This window comes from Chaetodon trifascialis, chromosome 6 (genome assembly GCF_039877785.1).
Source record: "Chaetodon trifascialis isolate fChaTrf1 chromosome 6, fChaTrf1.hap1, whole genome shotgun sequence".
Classification (NCBI taxonomy): Eukaryota; Metazoa; Chordata; class Actinopteri; order Chaetodontiformes; family Chaetodontidae; genus Chaetodon; species Chaetodon trifascialis.
Genome location: NC_092061.1, coordinates 20,550,832 through 20,570,497, shown reverse-complemented (window position 1 = coordinate 20,570,497; position 19,666 = coordinate 20,550,832). Strand labels below are relative to the sequence as shown.

General features: G+C 41.2%; 1 protein-coding gene across 1 annotated transcript in view; it reads right to left on the bottom strand.

The window, feature by feature from the left end:
• rasgef1ba (RasGEF domain family, member 1Ba) overlaps positions 1-13,986 on the bottom strand; it is a 111,574-nt gene extending 97,588 nt beyond the window's left edge. The window contains exon 1 of the mRNA XM_070963977.1: positions 13,553-13,986. Coding sequence (XP_070820078.1) covers positions 13,553-13,621 — 69 coding nt within the window. The 5' untranslated portion in view covers positions 13,622-13,986. The remainder of the gene's footprint in view (positions 1-13,552) is intronic.
• Positions 13,987-19,666: the final 5,680 nt, after the last annotated feature.

The following is a 19,666-nucleotide window of genomic DNA, read 5'->3' as shown; positions in this document are numbered from 1 at the left end:
TTTTTCTTTGTAAATCTTGCATAACATGCTGGAATATCTTTCATACATGCTGCAGCTTGCTGTGTGTGACCCATTTCTTCTTTCCTCTACTCAAATCAGGTTTGACAGATACGTGACCTGTTCTCCAGCACAAATGGGATAACTGTGCTATAACCTGCTTCCTCTGTGAGTTCTTTGCAGAGCTGTCCAGTAATTGAAACCCTCGACTGCTGACAAGAAAGACACGTTTGGGTGAGGTTGCACTGTTTGGTCGGTGCTTGTTAGGGCAAATAAACATCAGAAAATCAACTGTAGGCTTAACTCCTGCATGTCCACAGGTATGAGTGTCATGATCTGTTACGGCTGGTTGCAGTCTGTGTGCCGGGCCACAAGAACATGGGAGTTTTTCTTGTTTTGTGCATCATTCCTCTCAGCCTTGCCTCTCACTCTGCACAACATTTGTTGTGAGAAAACATCCTGATTGTCTGCACTGGAACCCAAGATACTATTAACATGCACATACTAAGAAGAGCCCCCCCTGATATTGTCTGCATGCAGAAATGTATGAGTGCGTATGTATGCAGCAGTAGTATGAGCAAATGGCTGTGAGTGTACTGTATGAGTGTGTGTGAGTGCCAGTGCGCCTGTGTGTATGAGACACTGTTGTGTGCATATGAATGGCAGGGGGTGTCCTCTTCCTGAATGCAGAGCGCATCCACAATGTCTCATTGCTATTCATGTGAATGAGTCTCCTTGAATCAAAGAGCAGCCAAAAGCATATTTGCACAGAGTTAAAATGCATGTTCTGCTGGAAGACAAATCTACCAGAATTTCCTTGTGAATGAAATCTGTCTCACTCCATAAAGTCGGCGAATGTTTAAAGTGTAACTGCTGGACGATCGAGCAAGACGTTCCCCGCGTCTTAACATCGTTTTTCTAGCATATAGCACATCATCTGTCTGGCTTTTAGATTCCACTAACATTACTTCTCTCTCTTTTGAACTTGAGCCACAGAACTCATTAAAAACATCAAAGCAAACTCAAAGCACAAATCTCCACCAACTCTGAGAAAGATTCTCAAAGTTGCTTCAAGTTACTGTAAGTCGATTTATTGATTCTGCAAATTCACCCCAATGAGTTGGAGTCGAGTCTCTTACAATAACTTTAAGACAAGAAACCGGAGGATTTTATGGAAATATGAAAAGGTCCTGCTGACAGTAACGGCCTCATGGGTGGACATGATCAGCAATTTACATACTTTTTCTTCTTTGATGTTCTGCATTTTTTAAAGTTTTCGGTGCATTTCTGGTGAAGCTACTGCTGCTGCTAATGCTAACTAGCCAGTTCCTTTTCAGTTTATACTAAGAAATGCACCAAAAAACACATCCTTTTCTGATAATGTAAAAGCTTTGGTGATCTGAATAAAAAACGGTACTATTCTATCAGATGTCTGATTACTGCTATTTTGACAGATGATTGGATGATTGTAAAAACCACCAGGATGCTGAACCTTGATGAAATTCTTCCCCTAAAAAGTCTAAATCCCTTGAAGAGAGGACCAGACAAAATGTCCTTACTTTGCAAAATCCTCTCTCGATGTCTAAAAATCAGAGTCCTCACTAAGATAAAATAACTTCATTGATCCCATGCCGGGGAAAGTACGCTGACAATAAGACACACAGCGACTGGAGAGTCTCTGATTGATTACATGATGAAGTTTGTGTGACCTTCCCTTGCAGGAGGGTCAAATAAATGAAACATACATGTTGTTGAGCAAGGCACTGGACCTTCAGCGACCCAGTGACCAGCAGCAGTGACAGACTGATTATACAATAACTGACAGCTGCTGACGCCCCAAACTGCCGTGTGAAACTCCTCATCGCTCCGTTCCCTGCAGAGCCCAGCGAGGACTCCCAGTGTTCCCTTGCTCTGCCCTTCCCTTCCTTTCCTCGTCTCCTTATCCACTCCCATGTCATTATCACACTTATGTAACAGGGCTGTTTCTGTGCATGTTCTACCACGCAAGCAGACTACTGATTTAGATTTTTGACAGAATCACATATTCACTTATTACAGCATGTGTTCTGAACCAGCACTACACCTGGGGATTAATATTTGAGGCCTTTATGCACCTTCAAGGAAAACACATCAAAAACAGACCTCTAACATCAGAGCAACATCTTACAGGTTGTTTTTTTCACTCCACAGCTGCGTGATTCTGCGACAGCTTTAGGCTGCTACGATGTTCTTATTTCATCCTAAATCTTGACAAAGTAAAACATGTAATACCTGCTGCTGATGCTGCAACTTCAACTTGAGAGATATTTTTACCATCGGTAGCATAATGATTCACAGCCTGTCCTCATACGCAGGGCTGCTCTTGTCCTGTTTTCTTTACAGGATCGATAATAAGGTAACACAATAGCAGTTTCAGTGAGTCAGAGGAGAAATCACAGCATATCACTCTCTGGACCTCATGCTCACATCAGTTTGTCAGTGAGCTTCACTTGGTTACATGTTGCACATCGCCCCCTTGTGGTTAAACTACCCGAGTGTGAATATACAGATGAAATTACGTTACAGAATCATGGAGAGGAGCGCATCCAGAGAAAGCTGCTTTTCAGTTTTATAATACAGAGCACTTCAAGATCTCCTGTTATAGAAAATAATGGACCTCTATTCTTTTCATGTGCACGGACATCACGTTCTATATTATAATTTACATAAGATTACAATCAAAAACAGTGATGTTTTTAACAATGAAAATACTTGATCATAAATAATAATTTGTTTGTTTTTTTTTACAACGGGGCTTCAACAGTATGTTGCCTGTTTGTGTCTGAGGGGAAGTTTACAGGTTGTTACCATCTTTGAAAGTTTCTCCAGCCAGATGATGAATCCTGTCTGAAGTTCTGGTCCTGTATGACAGCTTGAGAGACCTGCTAATGATGGCTATCACATCCCAAAATACACTTCTCTTTAAGCCTTTAAGAGCCCCTTAATAGAACAATAATTTTCAAAATTGCTTCCAATATTGCCAGTGAAAGAAGTCAAATGAGTCTTTGAAAGCCTAGTTTTTGGAGAGGAGTTACTTCTTCTTGGGTTTTATTGACTTCTGTGCAGTTTTCTCATAGCTGGTATCTAACAGCTATTAGTGAAACTGTATCGTCAGGGACTTCCGGATGGGCTTCACCATTCAGCCGTGGTGGTTGATAATTGATTACAAATGGCTGTGGATAATGGGAAAGCTGGTGCTCTTGTGTTTGGCACATTGAGACGAAGCACAGCTGTTGGTCATGAAGGGAAAGGAGGCTCTGATAACAGTCTTCACTCCTCTGCCAGGAAGGAAAAAACCTCCCTGATTAGCAGTTCGTTTTGACTGACACCTCGCTCTAAAGGGGCTGTCTGCTGAATAACTCTCCTCTGCAACCGGCTCAGACCAGACGCCTTGGTCCTGATTAACAAGACTCACATACAAGGAGACCACAAGTCAACCTAGACACACACACACACACACACACACACACACACACACACACACACACACACACACACACACACACACACACACACACACATAAACGTTAGGTTTTCATTTCTTTTGGGGACATTACATAGACTTGCATTCATTTCCTGGAGACCCGAACCAGAACCACAACCACTACTTGCTTAACCCTAACCCTTACCCTAACCTTTACCTAAACCTAACCTTAGTCTAATCTTAACCAAAATCTTCAACCTAAACTTTCCATTCATAATTTAGTATAGTATAGTTTATTATTCTATTCGATACATTATTAATCCATCAAACATGTCTGACAAACCAAATCTTAGCAGCTAAGTCAAATCTTTTCAACTGCTGCGTGTGTCTCTGTGTCTAATTCTGCTGTGTGCGTGTGGATGTCTGTTTATATCATTACATGGTTGATCCTGCTTCTTCTGGATCCTCCTCTTCACTCACATCTCCTGATCATAGACCCACAGAAATCTCTTTGCTTTAGACACATTTCATGACACGTGAGACAGCTGAAGCTATAAAATACACTGCAGACCTGCAGACATCTTGCACACACACGCACACACACAGTGAGCGAGACAAACTTCTGTCTAGACCTCTCCTCCATACCATGTACACACCAGCAGTGCCTTGCAACTATATGACAGAAGTTTTCCAAACATTGTCTGCAACTACTACTTTCAATAGTTTGACAATTTGGGAAATGCACTTATTTGCAATTTGGCAGAGATTTGTCATATGTGCCGATTAGTTTAGCTTAGCATCAAGACTGGAAACAGGGGGAAACCGTGAGCCTGGCTCTGTTCAGCAGTAACAGAATCCACCTACCAGCACCTGTACAGCTCAGTATTTAACATATTAACATATTTAATCTCCTGTGTTTAATCTGTGCAAACACTGAAGTGTATAAACAACATATCACTGTACATATTTATGCACCCGCCATTAGCACCACTGCGACACTTCATTTCAAAACTGTTTTAATTATTCCTTGGACTTGTGATTTACATATTGTGATGTTTCTCTACTCTCCTCTTTGTTGACTAAGTGACTTCCTGTCTTGTCTTCTACCACCTGACAGACAGACTGACAACAACAGCACCTACTCACTGGTCTGTTCCTCTCCACCCCTGTATGTCCTTTACATAAGGCATCAACTTCCTGCAGATGGGGCTGTCAGGGTGATGGATTGACTTCCTGGGATGATGTCCCTCTCAGTAACACTGCAGAAGTGCAGTAAAACATAATCTGCCCCTCACTTCATACTGGAGTGTCTGTGCAGGCTGATGATTTATAGCAGAGTCTTTACTCTGCAACACTTGAAAATGAAACAAACTCAGCTTGTGATCCCTGAAGTGATGTGCATGGCCTGAATGATGAAGTATTTCACATGTCCAGTTTAAGGCTCTGAATTGTGATTTCAGGCTAAATAAACTGCACTTGACTTGTACAGGATTATCATTATGCCTCTGGATGCTATGTTCGGGTGACTTTGTGCCACAACATCTGTTGAGGTGCTACAGGAAAATAGCCCTCTCTGCCACATTTACAGTAATGATCATTAATGTGCACTGATAAATAGAGCTTTGATCACACTGCATGGCCACCTCACAATCATTAGTGCGTTAGTCAAAAGAGGTATGCTGAACAAGCATTGGTGTAAAGACTCCCTGTGTCCTTCAGACACTGAGAGAGGGAATATTGAAGATTTTTATTTGACGAAGAAACACCAAAGGTCAGATAATCTCATCCAACTTATAAAAACCTGACAGGTACTCACAGCTGTACTTTCCTCTTTCTCCTGAACACGCACACACTCTCACTTCCCCAGCATCTATGTTTTATAGACAGCGACATTCAGAAGGAGGCAAAGATCAAACCGAACCCAAATGAGTGTGACATTTCCACAAATGTGATATTATGACAAAGTAAAAGGTTCTAATAAAGCACTACTGGAAAATGGATGACTGAGAGATATTTAGCTTCTCTCCTCCTCCGTCTGCACCACTCACTATTTCCTTGCCTCATCATTACATTTCCCCTCTATTTCAGCAGTTGTCATCTCAAACAGTTCATTCAGCATTTCTAATATCAACTCAACTGTTAAATCCTCTCTCCTAAAGTTTGCTAAAAGGTCAACATAGTATAAAGATGAAAGTAGCACAAATGAAAAGCATGCTGCTGCAGCAAGCAATCATAAATGATAATAATTTCTAAAGCTCTGTCACATTCAGAGGTTACTGTTTTCTGTGTTTCTGTAGTTAAGTCGGGGTCAGGTTAAGGTTTTCTCTCCTGAACTTGTCGTCATCAGCTGGGAATTTGTTGATGTTGAAGGTGAACCAGTGCGAAGAGAAATATTCTAGCTGCACAGTTAAAATGTGAAAAGTTTAAATTCAAAACCACTCGAGTGATGAGGAAGCATCAATTCAAAGGCAGTTACTGTTATCTGAGTGGAAGCTGTTCTGCAGCTCTGCCTCATTCAGTGATTTCAGTGGTTGTCATAGCGATGGAAGCTTTTAATTTTTTTTATTTACCTTGGCTCTCTTTATTCTTTGGCTTTCACTTCTTGCAAAACACCTTGCTTTTCTCTCCTTCCTCCTCCTCCTCCTCCTCCTCCTCCTCCTCCTCCTCCTCCTCCTCCTCTCACACAGAAACAAAAAATGACTTGCAATGAAACAAAGAAAACCTCGAATGATGCACATAACAATGTTTTGAGTGTTTGTGCCTTCTTTTTTCTCAAATACACTTGATGTAAAAGGGTGTTTGACACTCATCTAAATGCTGGTGCAGATCACACACACACACACACACACACACACACACACACACACACACAGTCACAGTATAAACCACAGATGTAAAAACACACACAGTGCACACACTCACACTGACACATTTCTTGGGTTGGGAATTATCATTTGAAGGTCCATTGTGTAGAATTCAGTGGCCTCTAGTGGTGATGCTGCAGATTGCAACCAGGAAAAACATATCCCTCCGTACACACAGTAACAGCTATTTTACAAGGTTTCAATCGCTCACACGAGTTTCAATATGCTGAAGCTGAGTGACACTAAGATCAATACAGTATCATTTTTGCTTAAAAAAGAAGGTGGAAAAGAACCCTTATGTACGGCACCTCCTCACAAGCACAATGTACAACTTCAAAGGACCACAGTGTACTGCACAATAGTTCCTCTGTCACTGTAATTTAACACTAGCGTCCCATCTTAGATGCTGTAACATGTCTCTAATGATTTTTGTGCTTAAATCATATAAAAGATTGAGCATAAAGTGCATCCTACTCAGCACCCAAAGTCATGACAGTATTGGTACAGCAGAAGTAAGCCAATATACAGTATCATGAAAAGTATACCGTCTCTCAACTTAGTAGACCATTCAGGGTGAAAAGGAGAGACAAACTCGAGCACTGAATGCAGTGTTCAGCTGAAGTGGTGTACTGGGCTTCTGACATACCAAGGAAAACCCTGGTGGGTCGCCGCATCGGTGGACGAGTGGACGGTCCAGTCTGTCTCTTTACTGACCCTCTCTATGTCATTCAGGGAGCATGTGTGTTCCAGGACTGGGCTCAATCAATCAAACAACTAAGCCAACACCCAACCCCCAGTGCTGAATTTGTTCCCCGGTACACCTGTTCAGCAGGCATGCAGAATACAAAAACCTTTCACTGCTCTTCTAAAAAAAATTCTCCACCATCACACCAACAATGCTGGACTTATAATTGAATTTAAAAAAAAAAAAGGGACCACAATCAGTAGCACAAGTAACAATATCTTCTTTCTGGCACCTACAACTGGACTACCAACACACTGATTGGATATTCAGGTGTGTTATGCGAAGAGCAGCATTTGGTACCTTGTCACAGAGACTCAACTTGAGGCTGCAGTTTGTGGTGTTGCCAGACTCCTCCATGCATTGTGTGTAAATATGTAGGAAAAACTATTATAATATTATAGAATCACTCTAATGACACTACAGCAGTCTTTGTACAGTTAATTCTCACAAGAAGCAAGTTGATAATACTACATCACCAACATAGCACACAACCAGAGAACATGGGGAGCATGAAAGACGTTACTGCATTAGCATGCAGTAGCATGAGAGCTGATGCACCAAAGGATTCTTTTTACTCTAACATGTGTCACACTTGGCCTTGAAGTACAAACTGTAGCTGCAGTGAGATATTTCTGGCTTCACAGATATATTTGTGTTGGCTCTGAACCCACAGCACACTATTGTCTAGCAAAGCTGCAGTGTTCATCATTTTCCAAGCTATATATTGTACCAGTGTGTTCTTTCAAGTGTGTGATTGTGGATATATGGCTTCTTTTTTCTTTTTCTTTTTTTAAATGAAAGATCAATTGAAACGCATATTTTCTGCTGCAAGAGCAGCGTTCATTGCAGATCAAAGTGAACAAGATCAGCTCTGAATAAGTGTCATGAAAAGTGAACAATGGGAAGAAAACAAATGACATAAATTGCAGTGTTTGCAATCTTTACATGATATTTCAAATCATCCAATTTTCACTTATTTCCGAAATTCATTTATTCTTGACAAAAGACCATCAAGTATTTTTTTAATCCATTAAATTATGGCAATATGAAAGACCGTGCAAGTGCAGTGCAAGCAGCAGAAAACAATTAACAATTAACTTTGGACAAAAAGATTTTTTCTTTTGTGTCCAATTCATATTCCAGCCACTGTCCCCCATTTTTTTTTACCCATAACCACTTGATTCATATTCAACGACATGCTCTCACAGCCTTGATTTGTCACAAATAATTACAAAAACATATTTATTGGCATAAACATCATAAACAAATTAATCTCAACAGATGAAGCATTAGAATTTAATTACAGGGAGCATGATGCCCTGTTGCACTGAGTGTCTGCGTGTTTTGAATTCATGAACATACACACGCACGCACACACACACACACACACGCACGCACGCACGCGCGCACACACACACACGCACGCATGCACGCACACACACACAGAAAAGATGTCCTCTCTGGACCCAGACAGACAGTTATGCAACACATCACCCCCCTTATATTTGACAGTGCAGTGATGTCGGATTTGTCAGAGAGGTGCAATGTGTTTTTTTAAGCATGTGTATGTATGCCTGTGCACGTGATTGTGTGCATACAGTGTGCTTGTGTATGCTTTACAAAGACAGGCATTTCTTGAAGTAACTTCTTGCAGTTTTTACCACAAAAAGTATTTTGGTTTTCTTTTGTGTGTGTGTGTGTATATAGGTTTGAGATTTTGTACTGAACAGCTTTTCCATGGCAACGCACTGAGCACACAATAGGCCTTCATGCGTGCATTTTTCTCAAACTTTCCTCCCTTGAAAACCACTGCTTTGGATTTCTCTGAAATTTGCGCAGGCATCTTTTCAAATGCACAGACAGGCCTTGAGAGTACAGTGATGTTAATCTTTTTCTTTGCCCTTTGAAAACCACATACCGCTTGAAAAATGAGCTCCCCGCCATGAATAAAGCTTCGCTTAAAGGCTGCAGAGAAGAAAGAGAGAGAGGAGGCCTGGCAGCAGTAACAGACAGTACGTGAGTGAATGACAAGTTCGCAGCTGAGAGGGAAAGAAGTTGAAAGAAGAAATGTGGCAAAGTGCAAGGATGAAAGCAAGCACAAGACAAAGAAACGCAGAGGAGGAGAGATGCAGGGCAAAGTTGGTGGGCAGGGCAAAATGAATTGAGGAAGACCGAGTTTGATAAAACAAAAGCTTCCATTTTAGACAGCAGGATGCTGCATGTATTAAAGGAAAAGCTTCCACTTCAGTGTTGTCATGAGAGTAAAAATGTACCAGGAGTGATGGTTCTGATCCAAAAATGATAAAGTGGACAGAAAAATGCAAATAAACTTTGTTGCTTATGTTTGTTTTTGGTTGTTGTTTTGTTGTTGTTTTTTTACCTTAACTGATTTTTTCCCTGGTTTCTCCTTTGGAAACTTAAAAAAAGTGTCTCCCAGAGGCAGTTACCACAGTTTAATTACAGTCTAGCAACAAAACAGCACAGTCAGCCATATTAAACAACTGTCTTCTGGAACAAGTACTAAGCTTAGCTACTGTAATGTCAGCCATCAGAGCTCATGTTAGGTACCATCTGGATTTTGATGCATGTCTATTCATGCAGTTACAATATTCATGCTTAGAGCAGCCTAAAAGCACAAAGTAATCATTTCCCACATTTGATATATCAAACAAAAACAAACAATGTTGCGCACCTGCAGCTATGAGTTCACCTGGAATTGGCAAACTGTAACTAAGTTTCTCTGTGCTGTTGTTTTGCACATAGAACCTAACGTTACCTATGATAGCTGACATTAGCTAACATTAGCTATGACGATAACTAATGTTAGCTCTGCTAGCTGACATTAACTAACATTAGCTATGATAGCTGACATTAGCTAATGTTAGCTCTGATAGCTGACATCAACTGACATTAGCTATGATAGCTGACATTAGCTAACATTAGCTATGATAGCTGACGCTAGCTAATGTTAGCTCTGATAGCTGACATCAACTGACATTAGCTATGATAGCTGACATTAGCTAACATTAGCTATGATAGCTGACGCTAGCTAATGTTAGCTCTGATAGCTGACATCAACTAACATTAGCTATGATATCTGACATTAGCTAACATTAGCTCTGACAGCTGATGCTGGCTAACATTAGCTCTGATAGCTGACATTAGCTATCATTAGCTAAGATAGCTGACATTAGCTAACAGTGCTTATCAATTAAAAGTTAACTTTAATCCACATTTCATGTGTTAATAAGGAAATATTATGAAGAATAGCTCACATACTAATCAGTGATCATCAATGCTGCCACAATTACAAACAGAAATGGCTGTGGGGTTTCTTTTCTTTTTTTTTCAGTCTCAAAGAAAACTCAGATCAGTTGCTTCTACTGTTGTCTTCCTGATGCACTGCCCGCTACCTAATGTGCATCCATTCAATAAATTCATGTTTTTAGGTGGAAATGGAAATAAGGCTTTATGGAACTGTGAATCTAATCTTTGTCCCAAAGCCGAACAGAGCAGGTCATCATTTCATTTTCCCAGAAGTTACGATGATGATCCTCTCACACATTTCTGAGATGATTTCAATACATGACTCACACACAGTGCGTGTTAGGCAGATTGAGATGATGCCTGATGGATTAACAATCAGTGGTGGTGGTGGTGGTGGATTATGGATGCTGTGGGTGTACAGTTTGTGATGAGAATAAATCTAAAAGGTTTTTTTTTTTATTTAGAGCCGGTGTTATGCAATGCCTGTCAGGTCTCATTTTAAACAATGACAAAATCACAGACGCAAATACAAATTGTATTTCCTTTTCAGAATATTTTCATCAGTGGGGTCAGACATAAATGTCACATTATTACGCAACATCAACAACACATCAAATCTGTTTATTTTCTGTATCCCATCATGCTCATTCGTACTTGTTACTTCCATCTTTGGTAAGAACAATCTGTGACTGTGACCTTTTGCTTCATTAAATAAATGATGAGATGAAAACCTTTCCTGATGTGACAGAGAGGTGTTGACCAAGGAATTCAAAAACATATGAAAAATGTCAAACACATCGTGAAGCATTTCACACACAGCACACTTTCTCTGTCAGCTATTCAAACCTAAGCAAAGATGCTGAAAAAAGTTTATTTATCTTTCTTTGTTACCGTCTTATCCAAGTAGTTCTCAGTGTTGCTAGTACTTAAACTGAGTATAAACAGTTTTAAAGTGCAGCTGTTAACCCACAGCACAGATCCACTGCTGTATAGTCTTGCTTTGTTTAACTTATGAGCAGTTTCCGTACACATGGGATTCCCACACCACACTGTACTGTGAATAATCCTGGTCAGAGGCTGTGCGATGTGGGTTTTGATACAACGGTGCAGTAGGAGGCCTCCGATTTACTGAAACTACAAACCAATCCTCCCTCTGCAAGGATAAAAGTCAGTTACTAATCTTGAAAAACAAAGCTGAATTTCCTTTGGCTGCATCCATCCAACCATGCAGCAATTCCCAAGCAAGTTAAAGAAAAGCCACATAATGTTGAGTAGCAGAAATTCTCCCTCACCCCCAAGGTGAAAACACTACAGTTGCAGATGCCGCTCTTCTTTCTGAACATGTAAAACACATTGTGGTGTGGAGCACTTCATACACTCATAAAGGTTAGTGCACCTTCAAGGTTATATGCAGGGCTGCAACCAAGGCTTATTTCTGTTGTCACCTGATCTGTTGACTGTTTCTTTCATCAGTTTAGTCAATAAAGCAACAACAATTGAGGACCGATTTCATCAAATCACTTTACCGATTTGATCAGTCAATCACTTCATTCAGTTCAGTTCAAAGATCACACTCACTGTGTGATCCATATTAACAGATGTCTGGATGTGAATGCAGAATCTGTGTGCAAAGGACAAGATTTCAGTATCTGAAGGGCTCTGGTTTGTAGTCCAAGTTTGAGCAGGCTTTGGTAGTGTGCGGTTAAACTGTCTGTGGAGAGCAAAGGAGGCGGAACACATTAGCCAAGATGACATCTTGGAACCTAGTGGCTATCTTCTGACGATGATGTCGCTTTTTTAAAATGTATATGTTTTAATATGCAGATATTCATTTTTGTGTCTCAAGTTGCTTATCAGACTGTAAACAATGATGAGGACATCCTGGCCTGGATATCTGTTATCCAGCTATCTGCTGGCTTCACCGCACATTGCCAGTTGCCCCCAGATGATATATCACTGTCATACAATAGCCGTTGGGTTCCAAGATTGCTGACTAACTGTCATACCATCGTTTAAGGACATTTCAGTGCACTACAACAGCAGGTGAGTACACTTGTTGATTAAGATTGGCAGTATGTCCTAAACACCACTTTTCTCAATTTTTGCTCACTATCGTTTTAAAGGTCCATTGTGTAGGATTTAGTGACATCCAGCATCTGCCTCACCCTCTACCAAAGGCATTCACTAAAGCCAACATGTGACTTGTCCATTCTGGGCTACTGTAGAAACATGGTGGTGCAAAATAAGTTCATGAAACACAGCGATTCTGATATTCAGCTGATTATACACTCATGAAAACATTAGATTCCATTTCTGCCAATAGATCAGTTGAAATCCTCCACACACAAAATTAATTTCCTTTCAATTTGCTTATCTATTCACTGACCTTTCAACACGGTTTCAGTAGTACATGAATCCTACAGAGCACCGTTTGAAAGGACAAAAAGTTGTATCAGAAAACATCTTCTAATAAAAGCCGGTTACTATTTCACAGCAGATTCATCCATCAGTTCATGTAGAGTTGAAAATATGTAAGCAGTCCTCAGGCACATACACGGAAGTACAGGTGCAGTGTGTGTGCGTGTGTGTGTGGCACAGTGTGTGGCACACTGACCCAAATAGGAGCAGCATTTGAGTCTCAGCCATTTCTTACGACACACCGCTTAGTGGCACCACACGCTGCTCGTCCTAAAAATCCTGAAATATGTTGAAGCAGGACACTCTGCAAAAATCATGACCGAAATCCAACAACGCATGATAAGAGATAGAAAAACACCAACAAGTAAGACAAGGTCATTACAAACTCATTATGAGCGCCAGAGATAAACCATAAGCTGATATTTTAGGAATATTACAGTGATTTTGCGTGAGCGTAAAGACGCAAATAATGCGCATTAATCCGCAGCCTGCAGCACGCTGGATAAGCATCTTGTCACAGTATGAAACGGCAGGGCTCTGTAGCAGCAGCATTTTAAAACCTGAACCCGCAGGGATCACTGTTAATTAAGTGCTTTACAGCACAGCAACTGTCAATCAAATTGATGAACAAAGCCTCAGCCTCCTGTTGCCATAGAGAATTCATAGCGTGAACAGACAGCCTGTACCTTTTTATCCATTAAGGCAAACTCAGGGTTACTATTAGATTATGGCACCAGATCAGAAATCCATACAATCTAACGCTGCATTGTCTATGAAGTGCATTTAAGGCTTCCTTACCTCGAACAAAGGTGGGGTGCCCTTGTCTGGAAGAGTGCATCCCAGTAGTTCAGCCAGAAACTTTGCCATATAGAGGTGAGAAGTGTGCTCCTGAAATGTTCCTGAAATGTGCGGGGCGAGGAGAAGAAGAGCTGAATCAACAGGAGAGTCCTCTTTCTGCCAGGAGCGTTAACTTCTTTGTGGCGTTCAAGGACCCTGCGCGCATCCCTCCTTTCTTCTCGCCCAGCTGCGCGAACAAACCGCGGAGAGGAGGCGGAGAAGTGCCGCTGGACAGCTGGACAGCAAAACACGCAGGGCAGCCGCTGGATGTGGGGCTTAGACTTCAGCTATCGCCTCCCAAAAACCCTGTGTGTGTGACTTCCCTCAGCAGCGGTGAGGACGCACGCAGGTGGGGCCCGGCAGAGGGGGAGTGGGCGGTCCAACGAGCTGTTACTACCAACACACACACACACACACACACACACACACACACACACACACACGCTTGCACCCATGAGCGAAGGTGAATTTCTCATCTGATTGCTCATTCTTTGATGATGTTCTGCTTGGTACGCATTGGCGGTTTTATTCTTTATTCTTTCACTCCCTGTTGAACTCATCACAGTGATCTTGCTGAATTTAATCGATGTGATATGATCACAGTGTACTATTTAAACTCAATATCTCTGTCTGTTTTGTTCTGAAAGTTTTTGAAAATCTTTTTAAAGAATTTTTTGTGTCACATTTTTTGTTTTGTCACATTGTGGTACACCAGTAAATAACACAAATTGGTATTGTTTTCAGTGAGACACTGGTGGAGCAGGCAGACATGAATAAACCTACAGTTGATTAAAGGAGTGTCAGTGCTTACATTATACAAAATGAATCCAAACATGTGCGCAGTAGCATGCAATATCCTCTGGGCAGGGCTTCACAGCAGGTCAATGAGCTTACCACGCTATCAAGAAGAGTCACTGAAAACTAAAAATGAGCCAGTGTAACAAAGCTGTGGGACTACTTGGATTGAGAGAAGCAAAACTTAAAACTTTATAGGTGTTTGTAACAAGCATGACAAAATATTGTCTTTAAGAAAAACTCAATGCGAGTTCTCAAAAAGAGTGAAAGCTGTAAGAAAGGAAACAGGTGAACACACAAAATCTTTACACAAACACTCAACTTTTCCCCCATGAGTGACCCAATACTTCATCTTCAACATCAACAAGTTCTTGATATATTTTGTTCTCATCATGTAAAGTTGTAATATTTCAGTGGACTGAGAATATTTTTTCTATTCAAAGAAAGTGGTCCTCTAAATAAATATTTCCACAGTGTTGCACATATGTTGCACTGCAGACTTTTCGTGTTGTCACCAAACCTTCTCTCTCTGCTCGCCCTCTTCCACACAGACGGCTGCCGGATATTTCAAGGGAGCTCACTCAGAAAGGGCCTCAAAGTGGAAGCCTTCACAGGGAGGGCGGCTTTGGTTTTGCAACATTGAAACACACCAGGTGGAGACCATCAAGGTCAACAAGAACCTCACCAGGCAGGAGAGGAAAGTGCCATCCTGAAGTGCTTGTCTGAATCCGACACTTGCAGCATCGAGAGGTGGAATGACTTTTTGTTTGATTAAGGTCGCATCTGCCATAACTTCAAACTCCTGGATCAAAGCCTGGGTGCTCACATGGTCAGCAGAAATAACCAAGGTCTTCCCATGACAGAGGTGAGACCTGTTATGCATCAGCTGGCCACAGTCCTGTCCCACCTGGTGTCCATGGGAATTGTACATATGAAGAACAAAGCTGAAAATGTTATAGTTGTAGACCACCAGCAGCAGCCATTGAAAGCTTAGGCTGAATGATTTTGGCCTGGTGTGTCCAGTGTCGGCTGTTCAGCCTGAATCAGACCACCTGGTTCAGGACACCAGAGGTAATGCTACATGTTCCTCTTAATGAGGCCATTGTGGTCTCTGGGCCTGGCAGCTGTAGAAATGGTCACAGGGTAGCCCCCCCAGGAACATGGACTATGATGTACTGAGCTTCATCACAGAAACTCAGGGCCAGCCAGCAGACTCTGTGCTGGATTGTGAGATGGTTACCCACTATTACTTCAAGAGACAAAGCCACAGCCAGCAGCCCTTGAAGACGCCAGAGGAGTTGGCATGTGAGACGGGGTTCCACACTATGGAAGCATGATACATCAGACTCAGGCGTCTTGATAAACTTGAGCAGCTTACAGTGATGGACAAAGGATGTCCGGGCCATCAGCGCCTGTTGGTGGGCCAGGTTAAAAGGATGCTGCTGACGGACCATGCCAGCTCATCAAAGTCCTGTAAAAGTCCAGTAAAGAGGTGAACGTCCAGCCTGAGACCAATGCTGGGAAGGACAACTAGTTAAGGTGATTCACCAGAAGATTTACAGACACCTTCCACTACTAATTCCTCCGATATGAGCAGCCATCAACATCAACAGTTTGATCAGTTCAGATCAGGCAGCCCAGTCCCTGACACTTCCCTCCACACATGTCTATATTGTGGTTTTTATTGATTTATTCAAGAGCCAAACTGTATTCTCATATCATTGTGATGTTTTCTGTGTTTTTTTTGTAAATACATCTATTATTTCCCCTTGCTGGACCTTCATCGTCACATGGTTAATGTTGTGAAACTGTCGTAAGTTATTTAGGTTTAGGCAAAAGTAAGACTTCTTGTACAGCAAGTGTCTTAGCATACTTCTGTGCTTGTACGTCATGTACTTGCTTGCAGCATAATCATTTGATGATGTTTGCCACATATGTAGCTTACCTTGACAAATATCTTACCTTTACTTTGCAAAATGTCTCTGTTTAACTGACATGTTCAGCATTGTCTGGGTGTCTACATATATTTGGCCACAACATCACAAAGTCTATGCAGTATTTTATCAACGTGAGCAAATAAGTCAAACTTTCAAAGAGTCCCAAAAAATTCATTTTAATTTTATGCCTCTCATCTATCATCGGAGGGTATTTTTTAAGACATCTTTCTATTTAAAATTACATCACAGGCTGACTTCATCACAATTTCCCATTGGGATTAATAAAGTACCCTGTCTGGCTATCTATCACTTAGAATGCTAAAATCAGTCTATCCTGCATGCACAATGAGCAAATTAAACTGTCACCAGAGGATTTGGGGGATGAGTTGTATTTACTGAATATTCATGTGCTCACAGGACACCTGGCTGGATTCCGAATCAGGATCAGGAGCTGTTGCTGTGAGCATTAGTGGGTTGTTAATATTCTCTTTCCATGTTTGCATCTTATTAGATTGCTATTTTTCATAAGCTGACTGTTTTAGTTGTTTTGGTCATATTCATCAAAAATCTCATGATTCATTCACAGCTTTTGTTTTTGTCTCGGGGCCAGGACGCCTCAGGAGGTGAGAAATGATTTTGGTTGGGATTCATCAAATGCAAAAACATCCATTTGGGAATTAATATTTACAGCCTCTGTGATTATTGCAAGAATTAATCTAAAAGCCTGTAAATCATTTGGCTCAAATTGTCACATTTAGGCATTCAGCAAGCAGTTAGGAGCACTGCCATACGTCAGGAGGTTGTAAGGTGAAAATGTTCAGAGCAAATGACAAATGAACGGCGAACCTTACCTGTATGGTAGAGAACACTGAGGAGTGTTTGAATGAACAAGATTTAAAACTGCAACAAAAAGCAGCGTTGACAACTTGCTCATTGCTCTTTGCTCTTTCTCAGAGTCACTGACTAAAGAAGAGCTTTAACCTTAAAATACATTGTTCAGTATATTATTGCCATTTTATGTTCATTAGTTGCAACTAAAGTGCGTTTTTTGAACAGTAACATCCAGCAAATACAGTTAGACACTTTAATTCTAGTCATTTCAAACCATTTCTTTACTCATCAGGTGCAAGATATATGTATTTAATTTGTCTTACCAATTTTCTGATGTTGGACTGTTGACACTCGAGGTTGAAAAGGCTTAGGAACAGGGACAGCATGCAAGGAGTATTTGTACTCCTGTATCAGTCAAATGTAATCTTTCTTCTTTTTTTTTTTAATGAATATATATCCTATTTGACCTCCTTTGACCTCATTTTTCAATTTACTCCTGATCTATCAGCATGCAACAGTAGTCTGAAGTGCAGCAGGCGTCTGTTCGTAAGCTGCTCATGCTCCCCAGGTATGCTCTTATTCTGTCAAACCTCTTTACTCCCTCTCCCCCCCTCCCCCCATCCCTTTCTCTCCGTCTCTCTCATATCTGTCAAGGATTTTCAGTTTGTCTCCTCAGCGACGAGGGATTCATACGCGTTTCTTGTCAGAGAGAGAGAGAGGTCAAAGTTCAGGCTGCATGATGTTGTCAAACTGAATATATGGAAGTGAATAAAACGTTGGCACCTCTCTTCTCTTCTTGCGCCACAAAGGACAGTGAATGTAAGTGTTTTGACAGGGACTGAGGGGCTAGATGAGGGATCATGAAGTCTGAAGAGGGAACATGTGAGGGAGAGGAGGAAAGGTAGACAGGTGTTTGTCCTTTAACAACTCTTGTGAAACGAACACTGTGTGGATTGTGTCGTCAACAAATTATGTGAGCATTCTGCTCCATGAACAGCAGCTGGATTATGTGGCAATATCAACAATTAAATGAAAATACACAAATTAGATACCCATAATGTAGACTTTAAATGGTGTTTTGTGATATGCCAGCAACAGTACATTTCTATCAAGGACATTTATTTTGTAGTCATTCTTCTTCCAACACAAAGCTCCACTCAAACTTCAAGCTCCAATACGTAACAACCAAATACACATTCTATGATTAAAAAGGAGCAGGGAGAAGAAAAATCTTATATTACCGGATCCCTTGCCAGAATCAGTCACATAAATCGTACTGTAAACAACAACAACATGGCTCCATCAGGCATCCCCAGCTCTTTTTATTCTGAGAGGATACAATTTGACAGTTTCAACCATGTGATAACTGACACGTTTCCAACTATTCAGTGAGGGTGAAGCCAATGCTGAAAGGAACTGCTGCTGATATTGACCTCTCATGAGGAGGGAAATTATTGTATCTGCTTCTCTCGTGTTTTTGTTAAAGAAATCCTGCGTTTCCAGTAACATTCAAAAACATTATTATCTGTAAAGCAAATCCAGATATTCAGACTCCCTCAAACTCTGATTTGCACAGACTGATATTTCCTTTTGAGGATGTGCCATTCAGTCCTTGTTCATTGCATGTACAGTATCTGCTTTTATCCTAAGGGCATCATCTATTAGAACGTCTTTATGTACAGCTGGCCTCAAACCACACTTTCTGTACTGTAAAACATCTCTTCAGTGCACACAGCTGTGGAGTACTTTGCTGTTCAGGAACGCCCTGATCCCATTCAGACAGTGACACATTCACACCTGGAAAATGCTCAATTTAACCTCAGTTTGATCTGCCGGTCACAGAGCTGGGATCAAGGGCCTTGCTCAAGGGCACCTCAGTGGTGGTCATTAAGGAGGGGCAGGTGCCACCACCCAGATTTATCTCGCCAGTCTCAAGGATTGATCTGCCAACCCTCCAGTCATACTTGTATTTGTTGTAATGGTCCTCTGTAGGTGTACTGACGTCTGCTCTCCTTGTTCCATGTCTGTCAGGGTCTCAACTTGTCAAAATATCCCTGCACCAGTGTCACCAAGACAAACTGCAGGACAATCAGCGTAACCATTTTCAGTTAAATTGACTGTGAATGTTTGTCTCACTTCATGCATGTTTTCTGTACACCTTGTGCACTGTTTTACTTTTTCCGTCTCCGTAACCCTGCTGTAATTGGTGGACCTGTAATGGCTTCCATCTATCACATCTATCTAGAGGGAATTTCTTCCACCAATTAAATGACTGTGGACACTGAGCCAAATGACTCCAACAGAAATTTCAGCATAGATTATTACCCACTCACCGCGTGCAGGGAGGCAGGTTCACTCTATCCTAATTTAATTTGTGCAACATAATGTATAAACCTTTTCAGTACTGGAGACAGAACAGAGGACAGTTGTACTCGGGGACTGAATATTCAGGATCTTTCTACAAAGACAGCAGACAACCTGGAAATGCTCTGTTCACTTCAGTTCATTCAAT